General features: G+C 41.5%; 1 protein-coding gene across 3 annotated transcripts in view; it reads right to left on the bottom strand.

Annotated features, from left to right (window-relative positions):
• cd276 (CD276 molecule) overlaps window positions 1-24,598 on the bottom strand; it is an 84,182-nt gene that overhangs the window by 47,840 nt on the left and 11,744 nt on the right. For all 3 annotated transcript variants that reach the window (XM_030048638.1, XM_030048639.1, XM_030048636.1), the window contains exons 3-4: window positions 11,326-11,676; window positions 8,938-9,234 (exon numbers count right to left, since the gene is read on the bottom strand). In XM_030048638.1, coding sequence (XP_029904498.1) covers window positions 8,938-9,234; window positions 11,326-11,676 — 648 coding nt within the window. The remainder of the gene's footprint in view (window positions 1-8,937; window positions 9,235-11,325; window positions 11,677-24,598) is intronic.

Raw genomic sequence — 24,598 nt, 5'->3', positions numbered from 1 at the left:
AGTTACATTGCTTATCATGTGGTGAGTCAGTGGGCGAGTAATCATTGGCCACTACAGAAAACGGGAAGGGAGTGGAGCAGCAGGCCTGCTTGGAACTCCTCTCCTTTGGGACATAGCCACACAAAGTCCATACTGAACTTCCATTTCACACTTGGTAATCAATTACTGGTCTCCAGAGCTATTGAAGAAAGCACTACCTATCCCAAGAACAAGCTAAATCTCTTAGTGCCTCCTAATTGAAAAGGCATTATATGGCTAGATAATGCTCTTTATGTATAGTGAGCCATTGTTTTAGACTGTTTTGACAGCCAGAACAAAGCCATGTGCAGAGGCTGAAACCACTCCTTGTGGGAGAACAATTCATGGTCTTATCAGGTGCAGAGTTTAAACATCAAAAAAACAGATATGAATAATTAATTAACCAGGCTTTGAAGGTATGCCCAGCCATTTGTTGGTGGCTATTCTCCCAATGACTCTGAAAGGCTGCAACTAATATGATTTCATATCATAGAGCCAAGACTGACACCAGACCCTCCGAAACCAATCCCTCTTACAGGATTTAGCGGGAGCTGTGTGAAATGTACACTGCAGGCCCCCTTTGGCCCGATGGTAGTCCTTGCTGTGAGTCCAAATCAAAATGAACACGATCAATAACAAAAGAGGGCTTTTGTGTTTTTACTGCCATCATAAATACAGTGTCCTCAAAAGGAAAGCACGGGAGGACAGAAAGAGACAGGATCCCACCAGGCCAGGGACAGGCATAAAGATGTCAAACTGCTGGATGTGGAGATGGGGACAAGGGGTGAGCCAGACATCGGTGCCCAGTCACGGTGGTCTGCAGCACTAGGGGTTCAGCCATAGGTCTTGACTTAGATAAGTTTCAACCAGTGAACATGCAGTAAATGGGAAAAGCACAAATCCCATAAATATCGATACAAACACAAAAATACAAACATATATTCACACATACACATATGAATGTCTATGTACATCACTCTACACACACACACACCCACACCCACACCTTCAGCCACCCTCACACATGCACTTTCTCTCCCTTATGTAACAAATGCTAGACAGAAAGATGGATATTCATGGTACAGGTAGAAAAAAAATACTTTGGTAATGCTGCTTTACACTGTGGCACAAAAGATATTTTGACACAGAACCAGTGCAAAAAACCTTTAATGCCAAAAGAAAAAAAAAAAAGTCAAGATGGCAGAGGGTGGCTAGAATAAGAGGGAAGTAAATCCCAATACAAAAGAGAGGAGCTCATTTTATCTCTCTGATTGTACCATTCTAAAAGAGCAATGCATCGAGCAGAAACTGGCCATGACTTAATCCTTCCTTCAACCCAAAAATCCCTCAGAGCTGCTAAGGGTAAGACTGAGAGCATGACAAATAATATTGCCTGGGCCATAATACAGGGATAAAATTTCCCATACTGAAGGCCCAGAGGAGTACATTCAAACATCTTAGAGCAGTGACAGCAGCAAGTGGCCTGAGTTAATAATCCTGATAGGAAATAATGTGCTTACAGCGCTGCTATTGCTGCCTACCTGAATTTATTTTAGATTGCCCACATTACTTAATCTCTCTATTTGGTTGTTTTCCCTGGCTGGGGTCCTGATAAGACAGAGCATGCATTCTGTGAGAAGAAGAAGGCCTGTTTGTGCATTGGACACTAATTAATACAGTGCTCCATCGGGGAAGTTGCCTGCTTGCTGCTCTGCTGACAACGGAGTCATTTATACTGCTGTTTTCTACTTCTCCAAAGGCTCTGTTAATTGCATTTAAATTAGGCCTGTAAAAGGGTTCAGTAAGAACAAGGACCAGCACAGTGCTTTGTTTATTGACCTGGGAAGCAGAAGCATGGATCTGGGAAATATGCAAAGTTGATTGTTGGAGCTTTTGATCCTACTAGAGAAAATACCAAACACCCCTGTAAAAATGTCACAAATGACTGCAATTTTAATAGAATAAATAGTCTAAGGAAAACACCCCTGAAACATTAGATCGTTGTGTCTAAACTATCTGCTTAATGATTTTTGGTAGCGCTTGCATGGCAATGCCTTTAGCCCTATTTCACACAGAGAATGCTGCACAATATTTTCAGAGATTCAAAAAAAAAAAACGTATATAAAAATATCAATCAAATTTAAGGGCAGTAATCAGAGAAAACACTCATTGAGGGACTTCTCGAAAACAATAGAGAATCGGGGCTTTACAGCTTGAGTCAGCTTGGCAAGCACTGGCAGGTACCAATTTAGATGGCAGCGTGATATCAGGATCGAACTCTGGAAAAGATAATAATACGGTCAGGGAAAAAGGGAAGAAGCGAGCTGGCAGACATCTAATGAAGAAAAAAAAAAAAAAAACACTGCTAAGTGTTATGCAGTCCCAAATGCTCTGGCACAGACCACCTATTAGCACCTCTGTTAGACTCTATCTTGACAATAAAGATTAACGTCTATAGGAAGTACACTACTTGGGAGATGGTGTTTTTTTTAATCCTTTATTTATAGACTGAAGGTTGTTTAAACATGCATGTGCTTTTTCAATAAACTGCTTTGCATTCATACATTTACATACATTTGCATTCAGGAAATGGCCAGTACAGTACAACCATACAGTCTCTATTTCAGGCCACTCAGCACCTTTGTTTGAACAGCTGCCTTGCTCAAGGGCACACAGTTCAGGTTTAAACCATTCATACAAACGTTTCAAGCAAAATTCTGTGATTCATCAATATGGCGTTACTCCTCGAACAAATTTAGAACTGCCTGAGACCATGTGTACGTACAAATCATCATAGTTTCAGAGTCTTAGAGAAAGATATAATCAAACTTTACCCAATCTGAACACTATAATAGAACCACAATTAGTTCAGACAGAGAAGGTAGCATTTTGTGCACCTGACACAGATCTATGTCAACCAATATTTAGCCAATAATACCAATAATACCAGTATATTTTTTTTTTTTTCTCAGCAACATGTGATTGTGGCAGAGGATGTTGCTAATACATTAATGGGAAACCCTACCTGCTAATAGATCTTCAGGCTATACACGGGATTCACAATGGCAAAAGTATATTTACTAGATATACAGAAAATATGCCTTTTCTAGCTTCTACTTCTAAAACTATTGTTTGGATTCTAGCATTAGTCAGTGTTTATCTACTTTTGACCTTCACGGGACATGTCTCTATACTTTTTTGAGTGAGTAGACTGCTTTCTCCACTGCTGCACCTCTCTATAAGAGATTATATTGAGAAATGAGATGTGTTGAATGAATGAATGACTGTTTATTTTCATGTCCTTGTGTCTTTGGTGTGTTTGTGTCTGACGAGCCTTCACTTGGCCTGTCCCTTACAGTATTATTCCAACATATATGTGCGTTTGAATTTGTATCAATAAAATTAAAATTCAAATCAAATCATGGTACCAACAAACTGACACACAAAATATGAAAAAAGACACAAACAATAACAATAATAACATAGATTTGTAAGTTTAAAAAAGTATATAATAATAATAATAATAATAATAATAATAATAATAATAATAATAATAATAAGATAAACCATTCCCCGGTTTATCTTATTATAAGAGAGAGAGAGAGAGAGAGAGAGAGAGAGAGATTCCTTTTCGTTACTGTTCATAAGTTACTTGTTTCCTTGTTGGATATTGCGAATGTATGGTGATCAAACAGCAATTTAATTACATGACTATCTCAGGCCTAATAGGACATGCAAACCTTGTGAAAAAGATTTTGTCTTAAATCATAATAAAATGGGCAGTACACAAGTAAGTGGGTTTCATTCACTACTTCACCAAGCTCACCACAGTGGTAGAGTGTCTGGTCTTCCTAAATGTACTGTTGCAATATGTAATGGCAATATCCCTTCACGGAAGTGTGCTAGTTCTTGGATTGATCATACACAACACATTTTTCACATGTGTACATGGTTTCAAACCAACAGTATTAAGTAGTAATTTAACAGTAGCAGTAGTAATTTTGGTTTGTGATTGATTTCCTGTACCCATATACCATTATATTTTGTCAAAACAAGTCCTTGGAACATCCTCACATCGACCCTCTGTCTGTGGTTGTAGAGATGCTACAACCAGAGTGGTAGTATAGTAATTAGTAATTAGTAATTGTTAGTAGTCGTAATTACAGTTTGCAGCACATGCCTCTAAATTTAGAATGCTCCTGATTCACTAAAATATACATGGGTGTAAGAACAAAATTGGCTGGTACACACATGCTATGAATCTGGCTTGCATGTGCAATTATTCTGCACACAAAGTAAAAACATTTCCGTGCACATGGTAGTGAATGAGGCCCAATGGGAATCTGAGAGATAACAAGGGAAATGTCAGAAAACATAAGGAGGGGGACACATAGAAGCAGAAAGTGGGAGCAAGAGAGTGGGAGCACAGTGTAATTCGAAGGGACCAGTCATGTCCAAGTACATGGACCTTTCATGAAGCTGATTGAGCTGGTCAGTCCCCCAGAGAGAGTCAACCAAGTGTACATCTTGCTGAGTGTAACGTTTTGTAATGAAGGATTGCAATGAGCTGATCTACATAAGCATATACTCCAACACCTTGGAAAAATGTTTTGTCAATTCTCCATGCTGTGAAGGTTATTGATTTTCATAGCTGACAAGATTACAACTGTTTAAGTTTTTGTCCGTGTCTCCCTTTGGAGTGCCTGTTGCATATTGAAGGATTTAGAAATCATGTTTTAATGTTCTCAGAACCCCTCAAAAAGTAAAGGAGCAAACAAAGGAATAACACACAAAACACACTGGTGTTGGAGTCTAACCTCTCACTTCTAAGTGCCTTCAAATGTCAACTCAGAATATTTTAGCATTTCATTTTATCATTGTCTTTATCATTGGTCATCACATTTCTACTTTGGCAAAGCCACTTGAATACGTTTGTTAGTTCCTTAGTTATTTACTGGTTTTAGTCTCTAAATTTGACTTATTGTGGTTACATGATAATGTACTCATATTACCTGTATTTTGTTTGTACTGTGCTTTTTGTATGGAGCTAGCATTAGCTTGCCATACCACGTCATGGAAAGAAACCCATGCAAAAAAGGGGAGAGCATATAAACTCAACATAGCAACAGTTTTGACCACTAAGCTGCCCAGTGAAATCCAGTGTGCCATAAAATGGCATAATTAAGTGGAATGTCTTCTTGATCTAGAAGGGTGATGTGCCTGTATCTCCCTCTCCATCAGTGAGTCCCTCCCCTTCCTGTTAGGGCACAGTTCCATGGGTCAGAGCTCAGCAAACACTCTCATCTCCATCTTGTTCTCTGACATCAACTTCCCACCTCCCTCGACCCCGCTTCCCTCTGTCTGCTTGCCTCTCGCGAGCTCCCTCTCTCTATCTCCCTGCCTCCATCGCTCTAGCTCCTTTCTTTCCCCTCTCTATCCATCTCTAATCCAGACACTGCTCACTGTAAACACTGTGCCAGCATAGCAATGCCAGGGAGATGGTGCCATGCTTATTGAGAGAGCGGGCGCAAGGAGAGGCTCAGTGACAGGCCCTAAAGCCGAGCCATTACACAACACACTGCAGCCATCACATAGCCCCAACAGATGGGATACATATCTAAAGCTCCGCATTCAGAAAAGGATTGGTAAAAAAAAAAAAATGATAGGATATAGACTCTTGATCCTGAAAAACTCCAAAGGCATTATTCTTTTTGAGGGGAACAAAGTGGTTAGAATAGGCTGGGAGAGTGGGACAGTGCAAGAGGTGTAATTTAGTCTGTCTGGGTAGTTTAAACAGCTGCTTTATGCCAGGCGGTCAAGAGAAGAGCAGGAGGAGGGGGGAGGCAATGGGGTGGGTAGAGAGGCTGGCTGGGTAGGCAGGCAGGCCAGGGTTCATTTGAGGACCGAAGCTGCTGTTTCTCATCATTGGACTGTTCAGTAATACCAGTCATTCCTTTGGGTCTTCCAGCAGCTGAAGATTGCCATATCCTGCAAAATCTGCCAATATCCCAGCAACGCAAAAAATTGCCTATTTCAGGGAATCTTCCAACACTTCACTGGGTGTGTTCACATTGATATCAGTGTGTGAGATGCTTGATGGTGCTGCGTCTGTGCCATGTGCATTTGTGGCTAACAGATAGAGTGTGTATAGTGAGATATTAAAATTGGTGGTGACTACAAAAGAGGTAAGATTAACATGGATGACTTAACACAGACTCTCAGTGTGTAGCTCATGCCAGCCCACATGGTGTTCAGCTCAGTGTGGGTAAAGGGTTCATTTTCTCAAAATTAACCTTGTCAAACTCCTTTTCTGCCTGGGGGGAGATTTGTATTACTATTGTAATTTTTCAATCAGAGATTGGGGAGAGTGTGAAATTTTAACGTGCTGTTCACTCTCTACCCCCCTTCCTCTCTCTCTCTCTCTCTCTCTCTCTCTCTCTCTCTCTCTCTCTCTTATTCTCACTGCCATTCTTTTGCTCTCTCTCTCTCTCTCTCTCTCTCTCATTTTTTTCTTTTTTTTTGCTCTCACAGTCCATTTAGAATTTTAAGCAGATTTCACCCCTTCTTATAATAGGATTCTCCGCTGCCTGAGTGTGCTGTGCAGTGTGCTCTGTTTGTAAGTGTATACAACAGTGTATTCACTATATCAACTCAAGTTCTCCACACTCCACACTCTGCTACTTTAGCAGAAGAGTTCTGCTAGGTCAAAATTAATTACAGAAGCTGTTAAGCACACACCAGCTGTTGTAAACAAATGCAAGAACATTTTCATTTCAAACAAGCCTCCTTGTATCACAGCACACAAAATACTGTAAATCTGCAGCGTGTTTACTAACAACTTGGGCCATCGTCAAGCTGTGCTGGTGCTTCTAAAGAGAAATTAATTTTATCTGTGTACATTCAAGCACAGAGAATCATGACCACGCTGGTTTTAATTAAGGGCTTTCCCCGCTTCGCCTGTGTCTGTGCTATTTTTGCTGCCCCTCTAACAACCTTTTCCTCTGCACACCTCTATAGCTCTATTGCTTTAGATTTTGGCTGGAAACCTCTTTTTCAAAGGATGTCTGTTTTGCTCCTAGCTCCTTTCTTAAAACGGCTGGTTTCAGAGTGACTCCTTTATTTCCACTGTGCTGAATGGATCACCTTTCATCATGAGAACATTCTTTGCATTGACTCTACAATGTCTTGCTATGGAGATTTTTTTTTCTTTTCTTTTTTTTGAGTTTGGGAAACAAGGGAACCTTGACACTCTGACAAAAGGAAATAAGAATCAAAGCCAAATTAAAAAAAAACAAAAAACAAAAAAAAAAACATTCTAATATGCTTAATCTGATCAGGCCACTGTCAATCATCTACCAATCTGGAAATGTCAGGATTTCTACCATGAGAGCACCAACATGTTTGTATGTGTGTTGTCATAAACACAATCCTCCACAAACAGTGGAGGCTAGTGTCTAAAAAAACTGAGAAGGGCAGGAGAGGTACATCTAAAAATATATGACTATAAAGTCTGCAGTGCTCAATATTAACACACTTAAAAAAAATAAGAAATAAAACAAAGTAAAAAAAAAAAAAAAAAAAAAAAAAAAATGGGGACGATTATTCACCCTGTGCTCTGTGGACCAACCTCCCCTGTCAAGGCAAAAATACGACTATCCAAATAAAATCATGATCCAGATCACGCTCTCTATAAACAGATTGTTTCAAGGAGAGAGCACCCAGTATGTCATTTGCAGGAGGGAGATAGAGAAGAGGCAATAAAATGATTGTATTTATTTCAACAGGACATGAAATAGTGAATCGCTCTAGCAGATAGAGAAGGGTAACATGAGCTGCAGACTGTTTTGTTACTGTTGCCTTTCTGTATTGTCTCCATACTATACGTATATACATTCTCACCATGTGTTTAATACCCTTACACAAATCCCAGTGGCCCATCTCACTAGTGATGTGTGTTGTTTTGAAACTAAACTGTTTGAAAGGCCACTCCTCTCAGCTTTGCAACCATACTGCTCTGCCAATTGGTCATCCTGTTTCCATACAGTGGAGTCATTTCCCAGCCCAGTGGAGCAGCAATCCCTGACCTCGACCCCCCTCCTCAAGTCCAGATTCAGCTCTAACTCAAACCCAGTTTTGGACCACTTCTACTTATTTATGAGCCATTTCACACAGTTCTGCACCCATTAGAGACCCAGCTTTGGCCTGCCATACACAGCACTTAACACTGTGTACACCAGCAGGGCAAGTGGAGATATGTTGAGGGACGAAGGGTCAACTTGTTAGACCCTTGGGCCCATCACATAGATAACAGTCACACACACAATCCAAAAATACATCACCCAATCAGAGTAAGTTATACATATCAATCTACTTCCTGGTTAGCAAACACTGCCTCTGAGTGTGAAGCCAACTGAGAGGCTGAGAGACCAATCATTCCATCTAGTGCAATCTGTTATTACTGTATTGCATTTTCAAATATGTGATGAATAGCTATTTGAGTCTCATCGGGGAAATAATCACCCACTGATCTAATTTAACGATGCGCAAGAACTGATGGGTTATGCTTATTGGACCATAATTGGACATTTCATTATTTCCCATTCGTTTCTGTGGAGCTGAACTGTTGCTCTCAGTGAGAGGGAGCACAAATTAAAAGAGAAAAGAAAAAAAAAATTGAGTCTTCACAGCATGAAATTTGACTGACAGATTGATTTACGAAAGCATACAAGACTTTAATAAGAGACTCTGCGTCTCCGTGACTGAAAACAAGATTAGTCTGAGCAAGTAACATTGAAACACTGCAGGAAGCCTGTGAATATCAGCTTGTTTACACTGCAACAGGATGGAGGTGGAAGCACTGACTGTCACACCTGAAACCTATTCAGACAGTGAGAAAGACAGCTATCAAGACACACCCACCTGAGATGGTGACAGAGGCAAGGCCCTCTACAGCCAATAGCTGGTTGGTCACTCGGCAGCTGTAGGTGCTGTTGGGTTCCAGGACAACTGTCAGTACACTCGTCATACTGAACAGCCCTTTCTCATTGGCCACCAGGGAATTGCTGATATTTTGAGTCAGGTTGCGCCCAGCCCCGTCCTGCCACAGTACATCAGCCTCTGGGTAGCCACCGTAGGCCACACAAGTCAGGGCCACCTCATCACCTGGCCGCAGGTTGGTATCTGGCTCCAGAGTCACCACAGGCTTTGAATAGGGAGCTGAGGGCATGACGAGGTGTAAATGATGAGTTGAGAATAAGATGGGGATGGGGATTAAGCAAGGAGGGAGGAGCACAAGAGGCAAGGGGTGGGTGAGGATGAGCAGAGGAAGAGGGAGCAGTAGACACACACAGAGTTTACTTAGATTCTCAGCAGTGAGAGACACGCTGGGACCTATGTGACATGATTCCCATTAAATTCTTAATTATATTTAGTGAGCTTAGCATTAACTCGAGCTTAAGATCCCACAGACAGGGTCTGTGGCACATCCTGATGCTGTTTCCCTGCAATCTTACCCTGCTCCCCCAAGAGAGCCACAGCACTGAGCCACCCCCGAGGAGGAAATATGGTCTATTCCAAGAGGGTGGAGGTGGGCGGGCCTGGGTGGAAATTGGCAGTCTCAGAAATTTGGGACGACTCAGCCTTTGGCATGAAAGAGAGCTGAGAGGGGTGGAGGTGAGGGGTAAATCGTCAGCCTCAATTGGAATCATAGTTCTCCAATCCCTTGAGTTAGAACACGAGAGGAGAGATGGTGGAGAGAGAGGCTGCTGTATTCCCAGACCCAATCATAGCACAGCAAACAATGAGGTGGGGCGGAGGGGGAGATGAAATAAGTTTGTCTGAGCTGCCTTTTGAAAAGTGGACTCTCAACACAAAGACAGATTTAGTGTGGTACACACTAACTTCCCCATCTATCCATTTGACTGACAGGCAGATTTCCATTGAGGCCACCTTTCATTTTCTCTGAGCACAGAAGGAAGGAAGTCTACAATGTTAACTGTAAATGCTGGCTAAAAATAGAACATCTATAAATCTAATACATAAAATGGAAACAATTTGTCACTGTTGGAGACATTGCTTTGCCATTCCCCAGCCAAGAGGAAAAAATGTTATTCATTAACATTCCATAATGCACATCCATCCTTTGAGAGTACAGGAGCAATCTAACGACAGATATGGAAATGTGAGAAAGAAAGGACTAGTTCATGTTTTATAAAGTGTATAAAGCCATTCAGCATCATTAAAAATAAATAAAAAGAATATCAGTTGTGAAGATGTGTGTTGTAGTCACATGAGAAGCAGTCAAGTTGGGAGCAAAGTCACACACTTGTTTCGGCACATTTTGCTTTCTTCAGGATAAAAGCATCTCATCAACATTCACATACAGTATATGTCACTGAGCTGATGAGATGCTTCTATCTTGAAGAAGGTGATATATGCCGTAACGTTGACTGTCAGCTAATAAACAATGTTGCATTCCAGTTATGAATGAATGGGTGAGTGGCTTCCCAGTAAGCCAGCACACCAATTCAGGTGTGTGTTCTTCTTGTCTCTGTTGTTGTAGTCACACAACAGAAAACATGCTACCGATGTTTGATTGACCGTAACTACAGCTAATAATTAAAGTCAGCAGATATTGACCATGACCACAATCAGGGTATATTGATCAACAGTGCTGGGTGACCATGATGAAACTGTTTTATCACCAGTTTATTGTGTGAATTAATTATCCAGAGTCATGTACTACACAGGTAAGAGTGCAATCAACACATTGAATTGCATACTGGTGTGTATGTGTGTGTATGTATGTGGCTGTGTGTATGTGTATCAGTGTTAGGGCTAAATCCTTTTCAAAACAATCAATTCAAAGTGTAAAGTGAAACTACTATTCACATATTGGCTAATAATAAAGTATATATTAATTATTATCATATTTGACAGTCTATTAAGTAAAGAAAATATGTTTTCAGTTTCAGGCAGGGTAATGGATGGGACAGGACTCGAACCAGACACCAATCTGTGCCAGGGGAGCAGCTCTGAAGCAGATAAACCTTCAATCTAATTGTTGCTGTGTTGAGGGAGGACACTCAAAAAAAGTAATTTCCCTACAGGAATAAACTATAAATGCACTCAGAGAGATGACACCTGTGCAACAAGCTGTTGTGGCATATATGCCCCTTGTATTATCATCAAATCGCAAACCCATATGTGGTGTTTATGTATGTGTGCACCTAATGTATGTCTGTCATTCATGTACATGATCATCTGTTGGACTACCAATGTGTCAGGGAGTTGCAGCTTATAACTTACCAGCCACCTGCAGAAGCAGGGCAGCACTGCTGTAGTTCTGCACCCTGACGAAGCAGGTATAACTGCCTTCATCAGTCACCTTCACCTGGTGCAGCAGGAGTGAGGCGTTGCCCATGCCCAGCTGGGTGGGGAACAGGCTGGTACGGTTGGCAAACTTCTCTGCCTGGTCGGCCAGTTGGTCACGGCCATTCCAATATTCATGCACACTGCGTTTGGTATCCGTCAGCTGCCAGAAGACACTCAGCTCAGACAGGTCGAAGGGGCTGGTAAAACTGAAGGAGCAGTTGAGTGTTGCATCACTACCATGCAGTGCCACCACTGGAAGCTCAGGGACATGCACTTCCATCACAGCTGCATGAGAGGAGACAGAGCACATAGGAAGTGTAAATCAATACAGCAATATAAAATAAAAATGGAATAAAAACAAAATTTATAATTGTAAGCATTTATTTTAATCTAAGTAAGAGTAAGAGTATTACAAGGCTGTGGTTTTCTGTATTTTAGAGTGTCACGTAAGCAGTCTCAGAAGAGTAAATTCAACTAACTTGCCAAAGCTTTCCTTTGAAAATGCCAAATTAATGGCCCTGATTGTGTTATCTTTATACATTTGGTATGCAGAAAGTGTTTTGTGTATGCAGTCTAAAATAAACTATAAGCAATATAGGGAAATACTGAATCACAGTTAAAGCATTAATTCAGCATGTTGTGTTCAAATAAGACAGACTGACACCTATTTGTATTTGAATTTCTTTGATATGTAAAAATAAATGAATCAATCAATCAATCAATCAAAAAATCAATGCAGGATTTTGAAGTGTTGGCTCTGGTTGTAACCAAAAAAAACATCCACTTTGCTTGTGTACTGTCGTAGTAGAGAGAAGGTAAGATAGGATGAAGGTGAGAGAAAACCACAGGAGGGATCTTCAGGTAAGCATTAAGACTTTGTTTGCGTTGATATAGGCTTTGCCTCCTTCCGATGGCTCTGTGTACTGACACTGAACAACGGAGGCAACATCATCTGTATAGCTTTAGTTAAATCTGGTGGAGAAGAAACAACTGCAACAAAACCCAAGTTTGTGTTTATCTGGGAATTAAAGCTGTAGGCATGTTTCTTTCAATACATTTTCTTTCATAAAGTAAATGTAAGGTATTAAAAAAAAAAAAAAAAAAAAAAAAAAAAAAAGGCCATTAAACAGTGAGGAATTCCTTGTTCCACCATTCCAAAAAGGACCAAATATAAATAAATAAATAAACAAAACACTTCATATACATCACACATATGATTATTTATGCATGTAACCTATATTATTAAATCTATATGTGCTATATATTCTTTTTTGGCACTTTTGCTTTATTTGACAGTAAGAGTAGAGAGAGACAGGACAGGTGGAGGAGAAGGAGAGAGACAGAGAGCGGATGACATCTTTTGCATTGTTATAGGATATAAATTACACAAATATGTAAAACTAGTGTTAAAACAGGACTTAAAGATGTAAATTGAAGGGGAAGATGTAATGATGAGCGGTAGGCTGTTCTCAGGTCTGGGACCAGCAGGAAAACACTGCTTCACACATGATGAGCGCTCTGAGCTGCTCCCCGCTGGGCTAGGCTGCTCATTCAGTGTCGACTGCTTGGCTATTAGCAAGTTATTATAAATGTTCATATAAAATATACATATTTATGTTCAGAATTAATTGGAAACAAATAAGCATATATAATTTTGTAAATATGCTGTTTTAACATATATGGTGTCAACATAGAATACCATATAACAAATCATCCCATGGGTATTTTTCATATATGTTAAATATATAAATTTTACTGTGGTTATTTCATGTGTTATAAACCTATATCTTCATATATCCAGAGGATGTATGTATATGACAATAATGTATCACATGTAACATATATGACAAATCCATCTTGATATAGGGCCATATATGTACACATATTACATTTCCAGAAGGAGGTATTTGTTGCTGTCTAAAATCTCACCTAAATGTTCACCAAACTCGCCTACAGCAGCTTTTAGGGTGACACTGATTTTTACACTTTTTGATATGGCTCAAAAGAACTCGTTGATTACAGAAGGAAGCTAGAGAACCATGGGGGATATTTATGATTACAGGGTAGAACGGTTTTGTATTTGTGAGAAGAATAAAGTAGTTTCAGGCCCTGTCAAGTGTAGGTGACATAAAGGAAATTAATATACTTATCCAAGAAAGGCGGCAGCTTATAGGGGGCGGTGAGGAGGGCTAGACATATCGAGAAAAAGGGCGTTGTTACTGAGGAATCAGTTAGTACATTCAAGGGAAGCAGAAAGACTTGGGAAAAAAATGAAGAAATAATAATCTAGGATAGTATAAAAAAGATCCATATAAATTTGTTCAGGCCCTATTCACCAAGCTGAAAGCAACAAGGCAGGAGTTGAAAAGATACCTTAAAAAAAGTACACACAGATAGAGAGAGGAGTAGGGAGTTAAAGCTGCCCTCAGATATCTCACCCAACAGTGGAGTGAGGTGCAAAATGTAGTAATCTGTGGGTTTCATCAACCCTAAGGCTTAATGATGTACCTTTTGAGTATATAAAAGTACACTGCATGTATTGATATTTCTATGGAAGCTAATAAAGACAGTGTGCAAGTAGCGATTTATTCCTAAATCATGGCAGATGGAGTAAGAGGGATTACAGTTCCAAAAGAGAGGAATTCTACACATATAAATCAGTTTTGACCTATTTGACTCCTTATGTAGAAGGGACAATTTTCTTTACTGGGACTGCACAGAGGCTGACAAATTACTTGGAAAAGAAGAGACCAACTAAGACAACGGCGCAAAAAGAGAATACCAGTTCTTAGAACGAGGTAATCATTAGGGCTTCAAAGTAGGAGAGGGAAGCAGCAGGAAGGGCTGTGGCCCCACTGCCCCGTTAGAACATACATAAAATGATATGACTACCAACAGTCTTTGTACAAAGGTGTTGTTGAATACATCAAATGATAATCTCAACTGGGCGAGCATGAAAGGTAAACCTATTAAAACAATGGGCATATCAGTTTTTGAGGTTGTTCTAGACAGATAGGCAAAAGGAGGCAACATCAGTAGTAGAGATGTCTGTAAAGCCTAAGAGGAAGGAGAAGGTTCAGGAGAAGAAGAAGTCAGCAGCTAGTTAGCAGTGCAAAGGATGTAGTGAGACCACAGTTACCGGACAAGCTAAAGTTGTTGTGTTGGCAGTTTGACCTGCCACCTCGGCTAATGTGGCCCTTGGCAGTATATGAGACACAATGCACTATCAAAAGTGGACAGGTTGATTAGTTTATATGTCAGGAAGGGGCTTGGAGTCCCACAATATCTTAGTGTTGTAGCTTTGTATGTAACCATATCCAGTGTTGGGTGTAACGCGTTACAAAGTAACGCGTTACTGTAATAATATTACTTTTTTCAGTAACTAGTAGTAGTGTAAGGCATTACTCGTCTGAAAATGGTAATATTATTACAGTTTTCCCGAGCTAGTTACTTGCGTTACTTGCGTTACATTTGCCAGTCATACACATCCTTCATCACACACAACACACACAACACACAGAACAGAAGGGAGGGGGAGGAGGGCGTGAACAGTGATTGGTCTGGGTTTGGCACGAGGTATCATTTACCATCACCGATTGGTCGACACCCGGCAGCCGGCGGCAGAGCGGCACCCGCAAATCAAATGGGAAAAAAACGGAAGCGTTAGCAACACAAGAACATGCTACGGCAAGCACTTTTTCAGAAATAGCTTCCCAGCAGCAGAAAGCCAGTTTCGACGGGTGGAAATTCAGTCATTATTTTGAATATGTTCAACGGAAAGAAAATAACTTGACGGTGAAGTGCACACTTTGCCCGGGGAGGAAGCTGCTCTCCACCGCTTGTAACTCTACCTCCAACTTAAAGAAGCACCTGGAGCGACAGCACGGACACACACAGCTCGTTGCGAAGCGACGAAGTGACTTGGACGAGCAGCCCCGCAAGCAGCAAAAACTTTCATTTGAACATAAGGTACTACCACCAACATCAAAATCAAACAACAACATCAAAAAGGAATTAAATATTTGTTTGTACTTGATTGCACAGGTACACTTGTTGCATGCATACCTATCCAGTATTGGCAAGGCCAGTCTGTTGTTGGCGTAATAAAGACTCTAAAGAACACTCCTCCTTTGTCTGTTCTCCCTCCATCTTATGCATCTCAGGCAATTATAGAGTAATTAAGAAAAAAATGTAACTAGTAATATAACTAGTTACTTTCTCCAGGGAGTAATAAAGTAAAGTAAGGCATTACTATTTTTGAGAGTAATATGTAATATGTAATGTATTACTTTTTTGAGTAACTAGTCCCAACACTGACCATATCTAACAATTCAGAGTCAGGATGCAACTCCTACTGTATAAACAGGGTGGAAGTGGAACCCAAGAGTTGCAGTTCAACAGGTGTATTGTTCAACAGTATGCAGCAAGAAGTACAGGGACTTAAAGTAGAACAATGTCTATGGAGTGAAGCTGCTTCATCAGCAAAGAAAATATAATTTGGATGAAATACATTGACACAAGAAGGCAGCAAGGTGTGCTGAGGGAGTGTCTCAGCAGGGCCAGTTGATGAAATGAGAAATATAGAGAGGGAAAAAAAATCAGAGGGCTATGGAGATCACAATTACAATTATGATTAAGTTTATAGGTGAGGGACAAAAGATGCAGGGGGGAAGGAAGTTTAAGGAGGCAAATCATAGGGCAGAGCACAACCAGTATGGCAGAAGATTTAGGAAAGCAGTTGGTAATTCCTGGGGAAATAGTGAGCTCAAAATTAAGGCCAAGCCTGTTCTCTTCCTGTGCAAGTAGGCGCATGCAGAGGATTTGTATGCACGTCCTTATTAGCTCTGTTAGGTGAATTAGGCATTTGTCGATGGAGCTTAAAACAGATAGTTTAGGCCATGTCTGAAGCAACCACGGAAGCTTGTGAGTGGTTGTGAATGATGAGGAAGGAAAGTCTTTTAGCTGCAGACCTTCACAGTCATTGTACTGTTTGCCATGGTCATTCAATTTGCACGGAACAAAATGGTGATTACAGTTATTTGCCATGGTGAAGTAAGTAGGGTGCAATGTTGGATGTGAATTCCTTTGTGCATTCAGTGATTCAGCTAGCTAGCTCTCTGTCATGTAATGAGCATTAGGCGATTTCTAAAACACCCAGTTTCAAGTAAAGCTTCAACAACAATTACACAAGAGCCTCCTGAGCTTACCAGCCAGCAACAGCCAACAACCACCAACTTTGGGCCAAAGAGAACTGATGAAATTGGCACACAAATGTCACAGAGTGAGACACCTGGATTTCAGCAGCACCTGTATCCCTGTGCTGGATACCCTCATCAATGAACTGGACAGACGATTCATGGGAGAGTTAATATAACTTACACAGTCCTGTGCAGCAGTGTTTAGATGTGATAAATATTGGAATTAAACCTCTCATACAAAAATATGCACATCTGCTATAAATTCACCCTGTTTCACTTGAGCTTCTTCAAATGACTGTTAAAAAGGACAGCTAACCAAGATGTACCAGTTGGCACTACCTCTGCATGTTGGATCTGCCACCATACTTCCATGTACTCAATTCAGTTTCTGTGGAATTAGCCTTAGCTTTAGGTTGATGGCATGCTTTAACATTCACATTTTGGGAATAGCCTGGTGTTAGCATTACCCTTTCAGCATCCTCATACATTTTTTGTTTGTATATTAGTTTAGTAGTAGTCTTGCAAATAAATGATGGTAATGGATATGATGGATATGACTGTTGTGTTGGCCAAGTTATCTGCTCTCTGCTTGGGCAAGGATAGAGTTCAGATCTAATGTGCAACTTGATAATGTGAAAGTACAACCTGTGGAAGTGTATCCCTTTTTGATGAGTTCTCTATGTCGTTCAGATGTGGTCTGGAAACTGTTTTAAAGTTGGGCCTCCCTAGTAAAAGTTTATAGATGATGACAGAATAGACAGAATGCCCATTTCAGACTTAGCAGGCAAGCGCTGAGCCGATGTAACCTATGTGAGCTGTCTGGGAAGAAACAGCAGTGTTTTGGGCTTGGGTTTGATGAGACTGGGCAAAGAGAGGGGCGTGTTTCTAAGACGCTGAATTATACTATGAAGCTTTCTTGATGTGTTGTGGGCCCGATTCAACAGAAGATAGAGCACGTAGGTGGTGAATGTCTGTCTTATGGCCCAGTAGATTTATAATGGCATAGCCTGATATTTTCTATGGGTCTTGTATTCATGGTAGTTCAGCATTATCTGAAACTCTGAAATGGGCCTCTACAGGAAGGCTCATCTTGGAATATGGCACAAGGGATAGTAACATCATATCCTGTGTATTGATGTTTTTTGATTCATTGGTGTGTATGTGTGTCTGTACTGCTTGTCTGGGCTAGGCAAAGAGCACATAGTAGCTGGACTGCATTATCATTCTGGCTGAATAGCCATCTCAGGCAGTCCAGAGTACACCTACAGTATAGTATTCTCAAGAGTCAGCATTCTCCATTGATCCCTGTCTGCTCTTATACAACTTTGAGACACTCATCAGCATCACAGTGGAGAAAAAAAGCCAGCCATCCTCTAGAGCAATACACTCTACTCAGCCTTTGTAAGTGTTCTAATCACAGTGCCATTTTACCCTCCTCAAACCTTATTGATGCATGTCTATCATGCAGAACAGCAAACATCAGTGTAACACTGGTGTGAAGTAGATTTGACTGCTGCAGAGGTGCAATAATTGCTTCCTCTATGAACAACAAACAAATCTTTCATCTGAGGATTAATATATGGACTGGTATTGCTAAGTCAAGGCAGAGCTATTTTTGTAGACTTGCATAGCCAATCCCTGCAAGTTACTCTGTCCGCATCACATCCCTACCCGCTTACCCATCTGTAGGAACACTGCCACCTATTGCCTAACATCACAAGTGCAGGCAAGTTGGAAAAGCAGAGCAAACAAATCTCTCATGCACTGCGTTTGTGGTTCTCAACCTGGGTGTCAAGGAAGGCCCCTAAGGAAGTTGTGAGATGATACTGGGTTTGGGGGGAGAGAGAGAAAGAGAGTGAGAATGATGGATTGATTATGTTTGTTGCATAAAGGGGTTCTGAGGTGATTATGAGAAATATTATATAATTTTTATAATACACTTTTTTATCTAATGAAATAATTGTTTAATCCTAAACTTTGTCCAACATCCTACAAAATGTAATGCCTTGAAAAAGGTTAAATAAAACTGCCCGTTCTTACATAGCTGTCTCACGTCATGAGTTGGCATTGCTGCATTTTGAATGGGTCAGGAGATGAAAACGCTGCACTACACAAGGCCGACCTGGGGCAGACCAAAGAACAAGCCTCTGCAAATACCAGCCTCAACAAAGTTCCATTGTGGGTGACACAACAATTCTCTGACCCCCATGGAGAAAATGGCAGAGCAGCTTTTTTTTTCCCCCCTTTACTGTGATTACAAAAGCTCTTCTAGTGCTGTGGGGGTTTTCTATCACCCCATACTGTGCCCACACTTACTCAGTGGGACTAGAGCACAGCAAACAATACAGCAGAGTTATCAGGGCAAAGCATGGCAGGAGCAGGCAGTATTGTGCCGCCATCAATGGGGATAACAACGCAGATTTCTGGAGTGTGTATTTTTGCTGTCTTTGGAGGTGGCCCAGCCTATGCAGTAATGAATAGGTAGCTGGTGTTTTTGTAGGAGTAGAGTGTCACTGACAGCCCTCTCCGAGACATGCATGTGGAAGAAGGAGGAGAGAGAGCAATTAAATCACTCCCTGAGCATCCTGGGATGACTCACACCACTGAGTTCATACAGCAAGGGAGGAGTGAGAGAGGGAGAGAGAGAAGGAGAGAGAGCAAGAGAGAGAGTGAGAGAGAGAGCCACGAGGTTTGAGCTCACACTTAAAGATAATATCTGGAAACAAGCCAGGGGAGGGGGTGGGATGGTGGTGGAGCCTCACAAACTAATCCCTCAACACGGACCAAAGCCATGTCAAAGAGGAGAAAGAGATAGATACTCCCTTCTCTCTGTCAACATTTCCGCCTTGCTCCTCCTCCTCTCTCTCTGTCTCACTGCTTCTTTAACCAGTGACCTACCATGAGCTCCAAGGCCCTTGGAGGATGCAGCACTATACAGGAACCGTGCATTAACACACCGACCTACGCTTGGAGAGAGAACACAGTGAGAGCATTTTGCATCGCTTCAAAGGGGAGGGGATAGGAGAGGCGGGGATGCTTGGCAAGCTAGTTGACGTCACGGAAGTGGCACATCTGATGTCCTATTTGTAAGAACTGAAAATACCAGGAGCCAAAGCGAATCACTATGCACTTAGCTTGGGCTTGTTTTTGATCTGCCGATGTTTAGACCAAACAGAGTATTCTGTACAGTAGCTGACTGTTTGATCAGCCTTTTTCAGGCTTGGGCTCTGCATAAAAAAAAACATTCTGTAAGTTTTATAGAGTGTACGGCCTACAGGTTCAGAAGCAGCATTTTTTTTTTTGTTCAGGTGGCTGGACAGTGGTCTCTAGCCAGGCCCTTGGTGTCTCCTCACAGGACCCTGGGAGCCAGGGAGCCTCCCAATAGGAAGATGCTCAGAACCCATAGAGGATATGCTGTGAGACAGCAGGCTGCGGGGATTTACACACTGCACTTTGTGTTTATGGGCCTTGGCTCTGTTTGAGTGCTTGCAAGACAGAGCCGGGCACTTTCACAGCCGACATGAAATAAACTCATTACAGCCCTCGCGAGTGCTGGCAATGGGCCCCACTGAGCAGCACCACACAGGGCCGGCTAGCAAAGGCTGTGAGTGATACTCATATTACTTTCTACTCTACTTTCAAGACTCCCTGTCATCCTGTTGCCCGTCTACACCTCCTTCATCATCCCTCCCTCAAGTTTACCAGGCATGCATGTCACTGGAGTTGCTTCCACCAAGTGTTTCTCATATGGGGATTCTAGTTAGGCATTATGAGGTGAGTTTGGGGGCTGAGTGCGAAACTGAGAGACAATGTGGCAGGCAGGCAGACAGTGGGTAGGAGGATCACAGCCTTCATTGGCAGGGCGCTGACAGGGTGCAATGCGTGGTTGTTGGTAAATAAATTCCTGTGCCACACCAACAGCGGCACTCACCTCACCCTAGCAGATAAAGACAGGTGAGTGCACATACACACACAAATACACTCTGAGGTATGTGTACAGAATCACGTGCACTCAAAAAACAGTACAGGAGTGGACTGGGAACAAATTTTAGTCCATCCATCTATCAATGTAATGACGTATTCCTTTGACCCCAGATAGGCAATGGGCATAAAGCATCTACAAGGAAACAGAAGGCTCCCGCACACTGTTGTCTTACTTACAAGGATTTTTTTTTTTTTTTTTTTTCATTAGAAAACGCTGTTTCAGTCATTTGACCTTCATCAAGTTAAAAACAGATTCTAACCTATCTTGGTTCTTAGACCTTCATTAGGCTAAAGGTTTACTAATTAAAAATAAATAAAAATCTTGTAACTATGACAGTGTACAGGAGCCTTCTGTTTCCTTTGATACTGAACCATTTGTTCAACAAACCTGACCCTTTGTAGCATAGACATATGTATAGGCTTTATTTTTGCCATTCATGAGGCCAGTACACAGAACAGTGTGTTCATCACAGTACAACTGAACTTCTAATGTGAATATCCAAAATAAAATTGAGCATGTCTTTGTCTGTTTTACAAATAAAGAAAGCAAAATATAGACAATTTTAATGGATGATTTTACAAGCTACTGTACTATGTAGAAAAACTTACAATGCAGGGGAATGCAATTTGGGCTTTAACTGAGAAAGATATGGTTTAAAGTCTAAATATTTCCAAGAATTGCTTCCAAGTTACAGCCTACAGCAGACATTAGCAAGGGTTGTTTTACAGGCTACCAGAAAAAAACATGATCAGGTAATAAATTGACTATGCAGGAAAACTTTTCAAAAGCACACTCACAGCCTTTTCCAAAATAATCAATAAATAAGCTACACAGAGGCCAGCATCCAAACAATCAGCACACTTATAGATCAAGCCACACACAAAATAATAAGCCAAAAATGATGTAGTTGCGGGCAATTCATGCAATATGATGATCACTAAGGTTTTGGAAAATAACAGTCATGGGTAGAATATTTATTTGAAACAACCCCCTCTCTCATTCTTGTCCTGTAATGTGTTTACTGACACACCCAAACAAGCACAGCACAAATGCACAGCAGAGCGGCCAACACAAAAAGATACAGCATTGTGGCCTTTTTTCATTTTATTTAATTTTTAAAACACCTGGTCCTGTGGCTCAAAAGTGAGTCAGCCCATCTGGATTTAGCCAGAATAGCCAGATGGCCCGTCCAGGCATGTGCATGCATACACAGTTTCATACAAAGCCAGACACATATGTACATGCAACAAGGGTGGAGTATCAAGAAGTGATGCTAGATTAGGTAGCAGATCCTGATTGGTCAGAACTGAAACAGCTATGATGTCTTGGACAAATTAATTGGTTCATGTTAATCTGCTACTTTCTAACAAGCCCTTGCAGTGATATAGTGACTGAGAGGTAAACATCAATAATGTGGGTCAGCTTTATAAAAGATGCAATTTAGCTTTTGACTACTTGAACAAAGTACCTGCAGTGTGTACAAATCCTCAAATTACTAGCTCACCGTCTTCTAATCACAGTACCAAAAAAAGCATTTTATAGCAATGCTACCTTACAGTCAAATTCCATTACATCAGTGGAACCAAATATTGAATATCAATAAGTATCAGTTAAGTAATTGTATTCGTTGAGTACTGGTGGATAATGGTATCCATACTGATAAATGTCTTAATGGAACACCACCACACACCACGCACGCACGCACGCACGCACGCACACACACACACACACACACAAGCACAATTTCATACAGACACACACAAATACCGGCCATAGGTAACATTGAAATTCCACTCCCGTCTGGCTTTTGACAGATCCACAGCAACACTACTGTCTGAGGAATTGGACACAAGGTATTCTGACACTACAATGTAGATGCTGTTACACAGCCGCTCTGGAGCAGCGAGGTTCCCGTCAGCAATGACCTGAGTGCCACACACACAAACACACACATGTACACAGGGTGTACTGATGCCGCACATACAAACACACATGCATGCACCACAAACAAGCAGGCACAACTTCATTGTGCAACTTGATATTTTCTACAGTTATCTGCAATGACGTGGGATAATATCCACAATCTTCAGATTCAGTTTGTATTCTGTTCAGCGTCTAGTACACACAGACTTTAACATGTGATTCAATACCAACCCAGGGGCTTCTCGCTCAATAACGCTGTGCCTCATATCAGCTTAATCAATGAACAAACACAATATCACTCCACTTCAAATTGCCTCAGCTCAATACCATTCAACCACACAAAGATTAGCATCTCCTGCTCTCACCTTCACAGATGTAATAATGGACACTGCTCAATAATAGTGGGTAGAACTGCTTACACAGTCACTGGAGTCATTCATTAAACATATAGGTACACATGTTTAAAGGGTATATTTAAAGACCTCCCTGGAGGAACATATGGCATAGGGGAACTGCGTTAATAAGAGTCCAAGCACAAGGAAAATCAAGCAACAACACTGGAAGGCAAATTGCAGGGGTAATACTAACACAGCAAGGAAACAGGTGCAGTACTCAAAGGCTGCAATGGAGGTCTGAATCTGGCTGGTGAAAAATGCTTTTACAATACTGCCCCCATCTGATGCTGAATGTAACTACAGCACAACAGATTTTGATTGTGGACATTTTGCACCATCTGAATATCAAAGGGTTTCACTCAAAGGATCTGGGAGCCCTTTCATACTGGTTATTCTTATGATGTAACCAATTCATATGAAAGTCTGAAGGGAAAAGCTAGCTTTTGATTTTATGCTATCCAGAGCAGATGTAGATGTCCATAGTACTCCCATCTTAACACATAAAACATACGCATCTGGAAAACATTAAGGGCAATAATGGCCGTGTGTGCAGCGTATGCATGATATGGTTCAGAATTAGCACTGTGGAAAAGAGGCCCGTTTCCTTAGCAGTGGTTTTCAAATGGCCTATTAGTGAAGAAGGCACAATGTGGATGAGATTAAGTCCCTCTTAAAGCCTGCTGCAGTGTAAAGGGGTCACTTTCAACATTCAGCTCTGAACATAATCTCTTCCCATCCCATCCTTACTCCAGGGAGTCATCATGAAGCAAGAATACCCTCGCTCTGGGAGAGATACAGGTGATAGCAGGCAGAGAAGACAAGGACTTTGACTTGCTTATTTTCAGCAGCATCATAAATCAAGATGGGACTCACTTCTGTGCTCTTTTCTTTCCTGCTCTCTTTCTCACACTTCCTCCATCTTCCTTGCTCCACAGATGTGCGCTAGTCTCATATCTTGTCCGTAACCTGTTAATGGGCTCCAGCAGCCAGATAAAAGGGCAAGTTGAAGCAGAGTGGTCAGATAAGGGCAAGCCTCTGGCTCACTAACCAGAGACAGAGAAGCTGTGATGAGCAGGAGGCGGTGTGGTGGACAGGAGGCGGGAGGGTTGTGGGGTCAGGTTTGAGTTGAGAGCAGCTAATTTCAAATGATGAGAGGTTATGTCTGGTCCCTATAAAATACACAGGAGTCAAAGCTGATGTTCTCATGAGATGGCAAACTGTTTGTTTTTAATTCTGTAAGAACCAGTGATGAGTCAGGGAGGCCAAAGCCTGCTGTAAATTGTTTAGCTCCTCCCCAATCCCCTGCTGATTCACTGTTTTATGCATGAGGAGTGATGTCGCCATCAGGAGGGGTCAGGTTATGGGCACCGTGACTGATATCAGCACCGCCACGTCACCAAAGCATCACCCTGGAGGTAAGTGTCTCCCTGTGTCAGCTGCCAGGCTGCAACCTCAGCAAGTCACTAACACTGATGCTTTCCAAGCACAGATCAGCATCCATTCATCCCGTACATCACAGCTCACTAGACACGTAGCAGACCCACATATGGCTCCAGGCCCCTCTTCCCCTCCAGAACTGCAATCTCAACGTATTACCCATATCAATTTTTAAGCGATCCCACAAGGCAGCATTTTTAGGACTTGTTGAAATAATCATGAGGTGCTTGTTGGGTAATGCACTCTGTTTCAATGAGCGTACTGTGAGG

This window comes from Myripristis murdjan, chromosome 3, assembly GCF_902150065.1.
Source record: "Myripristis murdjan chromosome 3, fMyrMur1.1, whole genome shotgun sequence".
NCBI lineage: Eukaryota > Metazoa > Chordata > Actinopteri > Holocentriformes > Holocentridae > Myripristis > Myripristis murdjan.
The sequence above is the reverse complement of the archived record's forward strand: the minus strand, read 5'-3'. Positions and strand labels throughout refer to the sequence as shown.